General features: G+C 45.4%; 1 protein-coding gene across 1 annotated transcript in view; it reads right to left on the bottom strand.

Moving 5' to 3' along the window:
* LOC134451553 (capping protein, Arp2/3 and myosin-I linker protein 3-like) overlaps window positions 1–12500 on the bottom strand; it is an 81020-nt gene that overhangs the window by 4260 nt on the left and 64260 nt on the right. The window contains exons 32-38 of the mRNA XM_063202059.1: window positions 10106–10185; window positions 8818–9003; window positions 5628–5829; window positions 4311–4501; window positions 3743–4229; window positions 2965–3679; window positions 2554–2672 (exon numbers count right to left, since the gene is read on the bottom strand). Coding sequence (XP_063058129.1) covers window positions 2554–2672; window positions 2965–3679; window positions 3743–4229; window positions 4311–4501; window positions 5628–5829; window positions 8818–9003; window positions 10106–10185 — 1980 coding nt within the window. The remainder of the gene's footprint in view (window positions 1–2553; window positions 2673–2964; window positions 3680–3742; window positions 4230–4310; window positions 4502–5627; window positions 5830–8817; window positions 9004–10105; window positions 10186–12500) is intronic.

Raw genomic sequence — 12500 nt, 5'->3', positions numbered from 1 at the left:
GGCGCACTCGTTAGTGCCGTTCGTAACGGCTGCCTCATCAGCTAACTTGACCTATCAGGGCCTCGTTTCCCGATAACGATGGTTCTTAGCCTTACGTGTGTCGTTAACCAGTGATCCTACGAATGTTCTTAGATTTCCTACGACTGTTTCCCAAAGACACTCGTACATGAACGCGCGTGCACAGCCTCTAAGATCATTCGTAGCGTAGCTCTTAAGGATCGCTGTCCACATATGGTGCTGAAGTGTCCTCGGAGTGAACTGGGCCGTCATGCTGCTAAACCATTTACAAAATGTAAGGCGTGTATCAAAAGTTGTTTTCTATAAGGGTGGGACTACATTTGTAGCAGTTTGCAACTATCGACAGGAGTTATTGTTGGCAAATGAAATAAAATGCACACACACAATGAAATCATGCAAAACCATGAGCTACGCCGTTATACCAGACAAAGCGCGTGCAGTTGGCTACCGTGCTTAATATTTAAGAAGACAAGTAGGCCTAGGAGTTCCAAATTGGGATGCGCATTTGGGGAGCGGCGCGCAAAGTACCGCGCACTCAAGACTTAAACAACTGTGAGGAACATTTTGCACGGCAGTCTGCTGTTATTAAAACAAAAAATCTACACGAATCCCCATCGCTGCCTTTTTATGTCAGTTTACCCTTAGCCTACAACTATCGTGTCTTTTCTGCGTCGCCTTCCCTTTCTTAGGGTACTTGAAAATGAAAGAGGGCGCAACGACTCGCTGACCGTTTTTCTTTTTTTAATGTTTCGGTAGGCTAGTGGCCTTCCGACATCATCACCACTCTTGTCTCTGGTCGCCGAAGTCCCCTATTTATTTTGCGTGGGGATGCCTTGTTCTTGTTCACGAAGCACCCACACAAATTATGACACAGTTTAATAATGCCCCAATTTATCAAACACAGCTGAACTATTTCACTGCCTGTAAAATATTTCCCAAACACATTGCTTTTATTTTATACACTTACACAATTAATGTTACCTTCTTATTTTCGTTACAGTGTCAACTGTGGTGCCATGGTATTTACACTCCCGTCTTAAAACATCAACTTGAAGCGCAAGTTTCCTCTTTTCCTGTGGGTGTCTCCACTGTGCCATGCCACTCGCGTCTTAAAACAGCAATCTTATGCGCAAGTTTCTTCTTTTCCCTTCATATCCTGTGGGTGTCTCCACTGTGCCATGCCGTTACGATCGATCTTAGCGCGTTAAGACTACTCCAGATCACTCGTGGATTCCTCTTAGCGTTACGTGTCAACCTGCGATGGTTCTTTGCTAAGTTGGCTTTGGGAAACGCTCCGTGAGCTCTACGATGGTGTTACGTGCAAACTTAAGTAGCACGTAGCGTTAAGTAGTACTTAAGGCCCTTTCGGAAACGAGGCCCTGATCAGTGACATGTTTATGTAGGAGGAGAGTCATCGAGTCACTACCTCCCGTTTCGAATTGGGCCCTATGCCTGGTTCATTGTGGTCATGAAACAGGGAATCTCGACCTTAAAGGAACAATCCGCCTTATTTCAGGAAAATCTGTAGTTAAGCCCAGATAAAGTATGAGAATACATAGAATTTTTCTTTCTGTGTTTGACAGTATGGCCATATTTAACATAGCAATGGAAGTCTATGGTACCAAATAAAACATCAACAAATGTACTTATAAAGCACTTTAAAATGAATGTATAAATAATGAATGCAAAACGGCTATTTAATTCCATCCAGTGATCACTTGGGGCTGATTCTAATGGCACCATTTACTTCCATATTATATGCATATTCACATGTAATGCTTGGAAATACGGTAAATATGTGGAAATCGAAAAAGGCTGGACTGTTGCTTTAAGCTCAAGAAAAATAGCCTTGAACGATCCGTGATGTAATGTTCAGTCATAATTTTTGTTGTTACTGTAGACTCGTGCGGGAGTAGATACATGATATACCTGAGTACACATAATTACATGCAAATTTCTTTAGCCATGGCTGCTGCAGGTGCAACTTCTGAGACAACAAAGTTCAACATTTACCTTACCATCATTTTCAGCAGCAGTGTGTGTACTGTATGATATGTTTGACATTATAATCACAGTTTAGTTCAAAATCAGACACACAAGTCCCTGATTATTTAATGTCACTGAATCTAGTCGTATATTGGCAGCAATAAACAATAACAACAGCAGGTAGTGGCACCAATGCACGTTCAGCCAGAAATCATACGTTTTGTCAGAAGTGTCATCAGTCATCAGCAATTTACAAGCTGGGTCATTTCACGTGAAATCAGACACTTTGGGACCCGATCGACACAGATTTCAGTCATACTTGGTGTGCCTTTTTAGTAGCAAGGTAGCAAACTGCATTTGTGTGAATCTGACATAAGGGAGAAACAGACTAGGAAAGGTTTACATACGAGGTTAGGACATTATACATTCAGCCTTGATTATATCAGTCTGTGTAAGTCACAAAATTATTTCTGTGGTGTTGTTTGAAAGCTCTTTTCTGGCTCTACAAATTACACAAATAGCATGGAATACTAAAGGCAGCATTAGTACCTTGACAGGCACAGGGGGTGGATGACCATCCATTTCTCTCGTCCTCTCCACTCCTCCTTCTCTTTCTCTCTTCTCCTGCCTCCCAGAGTCCCTCTCTTCATCCAACACATCCTCTGTAACTGCAGAGAAAGACCACGAAAATTGCTTATCAAGACCATTAAAGTCCACTACATGATGACAAGTGTTTAGTTTTAAGAGTGCTTCTCAGCTTGATAAACAATAACAATATACTGTATATTATCATATATTCAGTAATATCAGTGTATTATCATCTTTATTAATTAAAACATATGGGTTATCATCCTTATTGCGTATTTCCATTTTTATTCTATGTATATCATGATGACAATTAATCAAGCGATAATACTGTGATCAGTCCTACAGTGAAGTTCAGAGAGAAGGCTGCAGTACCTGTGTTGTCAGACAGGTGTCGCTGTCTGAGCTTGGTCAGGTTGGGCTTGCTGCTCTGTGGCGGAGGCTCAGGCTTGGGGCCGCAGGGCAGCGACTGGCCAGGGGGGAGCGCTATGCCCATCCTGCAGCGCTCCTCCATCAGCCACACCTCAGGCCGCTGCTCCGTGTGGTGGCTGCTCTGGAGGTCGGACTGCATAGCCCCGTACCTGTCTACCTGCCCATCCAGGAGTGCCTGGTGCCTGTCTGCCTGCACCTCCGCGTATATCCTCCTGTCTGCCTGCGCGTCTGGGCTATGCCACCTGTCTGTCTGCCCGTCCCCCGGCCTGTCTGTCTGGATCTCAGCATAGATGCGCCTGTCTGTGGGCGTCTCCGGGTGGTGCCACCTGTCTACCTGCATGTCGGCGTGGCTCTGTCTGTCTGCCTGCACTTCAGCGTATACCCGTCTGTCTAACTGCAGGTCGGAGGGCGGGCGTCTCATGTCCATGTGCGGCTCCGCAGCTGTCTGCCTCTCCCTGTCTAGCTGCACCTCAGCGTATATCCGCCTGTCTATCTGCGCGTCAGGATGATGCCACCTGTCTGTCTGAATGTCGGAGCGTACTAGCTGTCGGTCAGTGTGCATGTCGGGGCCTGTCTGTCTGTCCAGCTGCACTTCGGAGTATATCCGCCTGTCTATCTGCGCGTCCGGGTGGTACCACCTCTCCAGCTGCATGTCGGGCTGTTCAGGTATGTGTCTGTCTGCGTGCATGTCCGCGGCCTGTGCCTGTCTGTCTGCCTGCACCTCTGCGTAAATCCTCCTGTCGATCTGCGCGTCCGAGTGATGCCACCTGTCTTGCGGCGGCTGCCTGTCTGCGTGCATGTCTGCGCCCAGCTGTCTATCTGCTTGTGTGTTGGGGGAGGGTGTCCTGTCTCCGGTGGGGTATGGCGGCAGCGGCCTGCAGTCTGTGGGTGTGCGTGGCCCCTGTGCGCTCTGTCTGTCTGCCGGCCTATCTGTCTGCTGCCTGCTGTCTGCCCTGAGTCTGTCCGGCTGCTTGGGTTCTGCCCACTGCCTCTCCGCTGCCCGCAGGTCCGTCCAGCCTCGGTCCGCCTGCCTGTCGGCCGGCCTCAGGTCGGTCCACAGCCTCTCCTCCGGCCACTGCCTCTCCACCTGCCGGCCCTCGGCCAACTGCTTCTCCGCCCTCCTGTCCAGCTGCCGGAGCGTCTGTCTGTCCACCTCCCTCTCCGTGGGCCTCTCCAGCAGCTTCAGGGTCTGCCTCTGTGCCTCCATCTCCTTCTCTCTTTCTCTTTCCCTTTCCCTCTCCCTCTCTCGTTCCCTATCCCTCTCCCGCTCTCTCTCCCTGTCTGTCGACCTGTCCGCCTGCCTCAGCGTCTGCCTCTCCGCGTCCGTCTGTCTGTCGGGCTGCCTGTCCATCTGTCTGAGCGTGTGTCTGTCGGGGGCGGACATGGACGGCCGCTCCGCTCTCTCCACTGGCCTCTCCAGGGCTGACGGTCTCTCCGGCCCCGCTGGTCTCTCATAGGCATCGTCTTCGGGCTCTGGTCTCTGTGATTAGGGACCGACAGGAAGAGAGCGAGACCGAGAGAGTGAGACAGACACAGAAGGAGAGAGATAGAGACAGAGGGAGAGGGAGAGAGAGGGAGAGAGCAAGACAGTGAGAGGAAGACCATGAGAGAGAGAGCGGGAGAGAGAGAGAGAGAGAGGGAGAGGTGATATTGAGGAAATCACATGCCAGCTGTGCTGCCAAGGCTTATCAGTCTCACGGTTAGATAGTGTCAAACTGCCACACTAACAGGACATTGACAGTTGCTATAGCTGAGGCCTGACAGGTCTGTTGGACAGAGATACACCGGACAAAAAAAACTCTGTAAAAAAAACTAAATAAAATATACAAAATATAAAATAAAATGGATTCCATCACTCGTGACATGACATGATAGATTCTGGCAATTCCCTTTATTTCGCATTCTTCCTAAGCAAACTATAGATAAACTGCCAACAATAGAACATAATGAAAGACTCACTATTGACAATCATTGGGGTAGTCTATCATTGGTAAAACAAAAGTACTAAACGTTGGCCTTGGCCGTGATATGGCACCATACTGCTACGCCGGGGACCAAGGTTACATATATTCCGGCCCAAGGATGTTTCTCGATAATCTCCCATCTCCCCCACACTCACTTCCTGTTTCCATCCCATACTGTCCACTATCCACTAAAGCAGGGGTGTCAAACTCAAATTGGCCAAGGGCCAAAATCTAAATCTGGAGCAACGTTGCGGGCCAAACTCTTTTTTTTTTTTTTTTAATTACAAAATGGACTAAAATTGCTCATATTTAAATGTATGTTTAAACAGATTCCCATATAGCTCAAATGTGCCTTCACATATTCTGTTGCATTTGAGTGTGAGCTGTTTCAATGGCCTGGGCCCACTCATATTCCTGTGATATATACTCATTTACATGATCAAATCTAACTACGCTACACAGTTATGGTGTATGTGGGCCAACTGTAATATACATTGAAATGATCTTGCGGGCCAAGTAAAATGTCTCCGCGGGCCAAATTTGGCCCCCGGGCCTGAGTTTGACATCCCTGCATTAAAGGTATACAAGTCCCTAAAATAAAACTCAAAACAAAGGTAGTAATATTAATTATAGTCAATGTACCTGTTTGATGGAGTAAAGCTGCATGTTCTCTCCGATGGGTGGAAGTGGCATGCCCTGAATGGACCTCACTTCCATGACACCGGTGGGTAGGTTCTCCACCCTCTGGTCCTCCACAGTCCCATCAGACCCCTCCCCTGGGGAGCTGGCCCTGCCCGATGATCTCGGCGGCTGGAGGAGAGTGTAAACATTTTCCTGGGCAGTTCTGCAATTAAAAGAGTGAAGAGACACAGAAGAGAGTAGGTAGATTTACAACAGTCTACCTACAGCAGGGTTTCCCAAACTGGGGTGCGTGCACCCCTGGGGTTGCGCGGCCTGCTACAAGGGGGTGCGCGAGCTGAATAGAGCAATGGCTGAGATGTGTGTTTTTATACAGAATTAATGAACATTACAAAGTTTTAATTGTTTGGTGAAATGTATGCTGGAAAGATCCACCTGAAGTGTAATTTATAACTTGCCATGCAACAAGTTACATTGTAATAATGGCAGAAAAAATGTCAGGTCTATTGGAAATGAGGATTGCCCAAAATGTGCGGCTGTGCAACATTCGCTTAAGGGGTGCACGAACCACATTGAAATGTAAAAGGAGGTGCGCAGGGGAAAAAGTTTGGGAACTGCTGACCTACAGGATTGCTACAACTCTATGTTTGCTGAAGTCTAAAGCAGCAGTGAAGGCGAGACAGGGGAGGAGAAAATCGGATTGATAAAAAAGCTTTTCTCATACAGAATATCCATAATGGTCTAAGGGCCTCCGCACATCAGTTCCGACAGCACTGCGGAGCACTTTCTCTTCTGACAATTTCGTTTACTCCTGCACACAATTTTACCACAACAGAGCATGGATAATCAATGGGTGGCTGCGACAAAGTAGAACTCGTCCCTAATCGGCAGCCGACATCTGCGGACATCGGTGCCGGTGTGCGGTGTTGTATTGAAAACAATGGAATCGAACTTTGTCGGAGCCAATGTGCGGAAGTCCCTAAGACTACAAAAAAACGAATACTGTGCCCATCACATTGGTGAGAGGAAAAGTTGGAGGAATGAATAGTTGAACGAAAATTAGGCTGTGCCGAATATAAAATATTACAGCTTTCAATAGAATGCTAATGCAGGGTGACAGTGATTGTCAATGGCCCAGTAATAAAGTGTGCACTGTTCTAACAGGTCTATAACAAATGACAGTTTCACGAGGGAGAGAGAGGTCAGGACGAAATTACCTTGAGTCAATCTCGCAAAATGCCATTTATGCCGCCAGGCTGCAACTTCAGCACTCAACCTCAATCAAGGCTTACACACGCTGACACATGGAAATGCCTCTAGTCTAAATGTGAACGACTATTATTACCAACTAAATGCTATTCTGCCAAGAGGCATAATTCAAGCAAATAATACACTGCTTAATTTCAAGGGTGGAAACTTGTCATCAATGGCCAACAGCATGTTTGAAGGGAATATGGCCCAAGTACATAAGTACGGTAAGTAACTGCTTAACCCGTTAAGACACAGCGTTTTAAATTTGCTGTTACCAGAATGGCAATGACCAAGTCGTAGTGTATTACTGTACTAGAGGCCCTGTGTTATGGCATAGTATTGTAGTATTATGGTAGTTAACTTTTCAATGACTATTACAGCTTGCCACTGGATGTACGGCGTACATTAAGGAGCTACTGTGCATGATTGGCATGGCCGATGACAGCTTTGGCCGGGTCCGTGACAAAATCCTCTGAAAGCCCCCAATACATAATACATAATACAATATATAAGTAGGACCCAGTTCTGGGCCCACCCTGTCCCTGAGTCCTGGACAACTGGCCCCTTTGTCCAACTCCACCACCCCCACTTCTCCGATGATTACAATTATGATTTCTATTCATCACCACCACAGCTTTTATTGCTTTAAAAGACAGTGAATGCCTGCCTGATTGGCCGAACGTCATTGTAAATTAAAACAATCAAAACACTCAGCAGCGTAGCGAGAGGTACTGTACAGAAATGACCAAGTGGTGGAGGGTGTTTGAAAGGCGCCACAGGGGACTGTTTAATCTTTCAAGAGGACGTGATTTTTTGCCAGCTCTAACACCATCACCAGCAAGCTCAAACTCTGTAGCCTGTAGTGTCAGCAGGTTGGTTCACTGACTGTTGAAAAAACTCAAAAGAAAAATATGACAATTGTTACAGTTGGTAACAGTTCTGTGACAAAAAAGCTTATAAAAGCTTAACAGCTTTGCATTAAGAAAAACAAAACTCTGGCCAGCTATAATGAGAGGTGATGACTGCAATGAAAGTAAGGCAGTATTTAAAAGGTGTACTTCACAATAAAATATCCAGAATTAATTCAACACTAAGAGAGTTGTTTTTAAATCCTCTAGAGCAGGGGTGTCAAACTCAATTTGGTCCGTGGGCCGCATACAACCCATGTGGACCTCAAGCGGGCCGCATTAGTAACATTATCACAAAAAAAACTTAAAGCAGAGGATTAGTTTTCAATATTATCGCGTTATCTTTTCAGCATGTTTTAAAAGTGTGTTGAATACGTAGAAAGTAATGCAATACTGATAATCCTTTGCAAAATGTCATTGATTTAATTCATTCATTGCCAACCGTCAATTAATAAAATACGGGACAGTTCATTTTGGCGGGGGTTCTGGGGGGTCTTCCCCCAGAACATGTTGTACTTCTTAGATGTAATTTCCTGCATTTTAACACATTTTAACATCCCGTTTCCCGTTTCAGCTCAATACGAACCAATATAAATACAATTATATTTATTATTTATTTAACTATAACCAATACAACACAAATAAGAAGTATTAACATTTGATCTCTATATATGAGGTCTATATATGAGCTTTATCAAATGCCTGTCACAGTACAAATTCACCATTTATTATAGAAGTGTGATGTGCACTTTACTAGGCCCTACATATATAAGAGAGAGAGAGAGGACCATTGGGTTAATGTCATGCAGGCCTCGATTTTGCCCCCAGTGGGGGCCGGATTGAACCCTCTGGCGGGCCGAATGCGGCCCACGGGCCGTATGTTTGACACCCCTGCTCTAGAGTGTATTTGGTGCCAGAGCACACTGAATAATTGAATTAACACTTCATGTTTTACTATGTCGGGAAGCAAAGTATCTGCAGAGTTTTTTTCCACCAACTAACCCCGGCGGCGAGCTCAAAGTCTTTCAACTGACCCTGTGGGTGCCGTGGCCACTGTTCGGCACTCCTCGCTGCAGGACCCGCTACTGCCGCCACCTGAGTCTGCCTCCTGATTGGACGACACAGTGGAGTTGCGGTTCCTACGGAAACCGAAGATGGAGAGCATGTTGCGCCGTTTCTTTCTTCGCAGAGAGTGGGCTTTGTGCAGGGAGGAGAGCTGGCTGAGGGCGAAAATGAAAGAAAGAGAGAGAGAGAGAGAGAAAGAGAGAGAGAGAGAGAGAGAGAGAGAGAGAGAGAGAGAGAGAGAGAGAGAGAGAGAGAGAGAGAGAGAATATAACTACGTATTTGTAAGACATGCTTTGGGAACAGAATGTTTAGAATGTTTGTGCCAGTAATTAAGAGACGAGTTTAGAATTGAGGGAGGCAGACGGACAGACAGATACACAGAAAAAGGTAGGGAGACATAGAGAAGAGAGGGAACATAGAAAGATAGATAGGAAGAAAAACAGAAAGACAAAAATAGAGAGAGAGAACGAGATTAAGAGAGAACGCAAAAGCGAGAATGAGAGAAAGTAAGGCAGGGAGAATTACAGACAGTACAGAGAGAGAGAGAGAGAGAGAGAGAGAGAGAGAGAGAGAGAGAGAGAGAGAGAGAGAGAGAGAGAGAGAGAGAGAGAGAAGAGGAGGGATGAAAAGAGAAGGGCTAGATATAATGAAAAAAAGCAGTAAAGGTCTCTCAGTATATCACATAATAATAGAAACAGCCGTTTGCCAAGAGGACAGATCCCTAGTGGAAATTAAAATTCACCCAACAGCACATCATCATAGCGTGAGTGAAAGCAAAGCGCTCCTGTCCTGTGATCTTGTTTGAGCCAGATGGGTACCTGTAGTTTAGCAAATGTTTATCTGCTCGCCGTGATTTCCCGCAGCTGCTGCTCAAAAGCATCTCCGAGAGCCATGCCGGTTGCTAGGTTACGGCTCGGCTTTGGCATATGATGTGGCGTTCAAAGCATATTCATTTGGAAATATGCTGAAGAAATTGGGGGTGAAATGTAATAAGACTAAAAGCATCTACTGTGGCAGATGTAGCGTTTTGTCATGGCCTGGGTTTTGTGTAGTGTCTGTGTGCGCGCGCGTGTGTGTGCATGCATGCCTGTGTGTGCATGTGTGTCTGCATGTGTGTGTGTGCCTGTGTGTGTGTGTGTGTGTGCGCGTGTGCGCACATTTATGTGTGTGCGCGCATGTGTGTTTGTGTATTTATTTATTTGTTGTATATATGCTTGGTTGAGCTGCCAGTCTCTTGTGTAAGCTGTCTGTTTGTACCTGTCAGGAAGAACTCTCTTGGTGTAGAAATCAGGCAGTCCATCGTCAAGCGGCGTGACTGCACCATTTTCATTGCAATGCTGGTCAGAGAGAGAGAGAGAGAGAGAGAGAGAGAGAGAGAGAGACAGACAGACAGACAGACACAGAGCGCGAAAGACAGAGTGAGCAAGAGAAAAGTGTAACAAGACATCAACATTACTCTGTCCCATAAAAAAACAGCAAACAGCAAAAGAATTCCCAATGACACTTTACCCCACCTGAGCCTACAGTAATACGATCCAGAGTTTATTCTAGGCCAACAGGTATATTATATGATGACGTTACAGTAAGCCTCTTGCTGGGCTCAAATCAATACAATTTAGACTTCATCTGAACATTCTCAGACATGCAGGTCAGACAAGGCGTTGGTTAAGCACTGCAAGGCTGGCAGGCAGGCAGGCAGGCAGGCAGGCAGGCAGGCAGGCATGGCTGTAAGGAGGGGAGGCATTGGTAATGGATGCCCATCTGGGTTAGGCATGAATATGGAGTGCTGTACGGAGGGCCGGATTAAGATGGCCTGGGGCCCCTCGGCTACAGGTTGCTCTGGGGCCCCCCCGGAAGGAAAATATTTTGACAAATTTACTAGGGCTGGGACATTAATGTGTTAATTTCGATTAATTAATCACGCTATTCGATTAATTCAGTAACGCGATTTTAAAAATTAATCGCAGTATAATATAGCTATATAGTTCTGGATTAGACCAGTGGAGGGCAGTATAACACCTGATGGTGAACAGCCAGCTGAAATTGAGAAAAGTTCTCTCTTCTTTCAAAAATGAATAATATTTTTAGATTAAGCTTATTTATTGTAATTATTCAAAATCGATGTGAAAAAAAATATTTTTCACTTTTCTCAAGTCAGATATTTAAATGCGATTAAAATCTGATTAATTCGATTAATTCATTTCAAAGCCTATAGATTAATTCAATTAAATTTTTTAATCGAGTCCCAGCCCTAAAATGTACATAGACAGTGTCATAATTACGAGCTAGGAAGAAAGGATAAAATGTCTACCAACTGTATTGAATACAATAGATCCATTGTCAACATTGCATCTTGTCACAATTCAGCAACTTTTTCACTTTTGGCCAATCAGGGGGCCCCTGGCAGGTGGTGGCCCCCTAGGCTCCTGTCATATCGAGCCTATGTGTTAATCCGGCCCTGGCTGTACGCGCTGTACGGTGTTCGGTCTGTGACTCTGTTTCCAGCAAATGGAGAGTAATGGGCGGGGGCGGGGGGTGGGGGGGCTGGTGATGGCTCTGTAGCTTAACTCACTTTGTAAAGATTAGCTTGGACCCATTCCAAATCATTTTGGAAATTGGAGCTCTGCTCTGGCAGTGCCTGCCGTGGGGTGAGGCATTGAAAGAGGAGAGAAGAGGAGGAGAGGAGAGGAGAGGAGAGGAAGGAGAGAAGGAGGAGAAGAAAAAGAGAAAAGGAGGGAGGGGGAGAATTATGCATGAGGCAGAAATGGAGAAGGGGAGAAGAGTTATTTATTTCGTTGACGGCTTTACACACATTATCAGTGCTGCTGGGCACAAAACCCCCCCGACAGCAGTGATGTCACAGCTGTATTAGAATTGCATCATCACCTTGCTCATAAATCTGCTAACTCATTCCCACTTACACTCACATACACTTATCTAGTACTATACACAATTCATAGATACACACACACACAGAGACACACACACACACGCACGCACACAGACACTCATTTGTCAACACCCACGCCCACTCACCAACAGTACACAGATAGATTGCTGCTATATATACAGTACTGACTAATGAAAAGCATATGAAGAAACACTCTGTACAATACATTGCATTGACAATGGAGAACTCTGAGGTCTCTTCATTTGAGTTAAAAATACCCTAAAACATTTAGACCTATTAAGACTGAGAACAGCATCTGTGCAACACAAATATTAAGACTAGCTACAGCATCTGCTTGTAATTCGGTTAAATTTATCAGACCTGTTAGGTCTTAATGGGTTTAACATTTCTATATTAATCCCGTTGCACATAGCCGCTGTTATAACCTAATTGTCACCAAAATTGTAATGAACAAGTCTTAATCTGTTACTCAAAGCCATAAGTAACGTCATAGCTATATTGTTATGTCGCTTCGAGCCTTTTCAGCAGTGAGTGAATGGGGCAATGGCTTGGCCCATCTGCACAAAGAGGAAACCAATGATTTAACTATATTTTCATGGTTGTAAAAGACTTTGTACACAGCAGCAGGAGCATTCAGCTGTTACAGCTATTTAGGTGCAGGGTATAGGTTAGAGACAGTCCTTGGAGCGATGTGAAGCTCGGTGCCATGCTTAAGGGGACTTCAGCTATGAACAATATGGC

Source organism: Engraulis encrasicolus, chromosome 6, assembly GCF_034702125.1.
Source record: "Engraulis encrasicolus isolate BLACKSEA-1 chromosome 6, IST_EnEncr_1.0, whole genome shotgun sequence".
Taxonomy (NCBI): Eukaryota; Metazoa; Chordata; class Actinopteri; order Clupeiformes; family Engraulidae; genus Engraulis; species Engraulis encrasicolus.
This window is presented reverse-complemented; position numbering and strand designations above follow the sequence as displayed.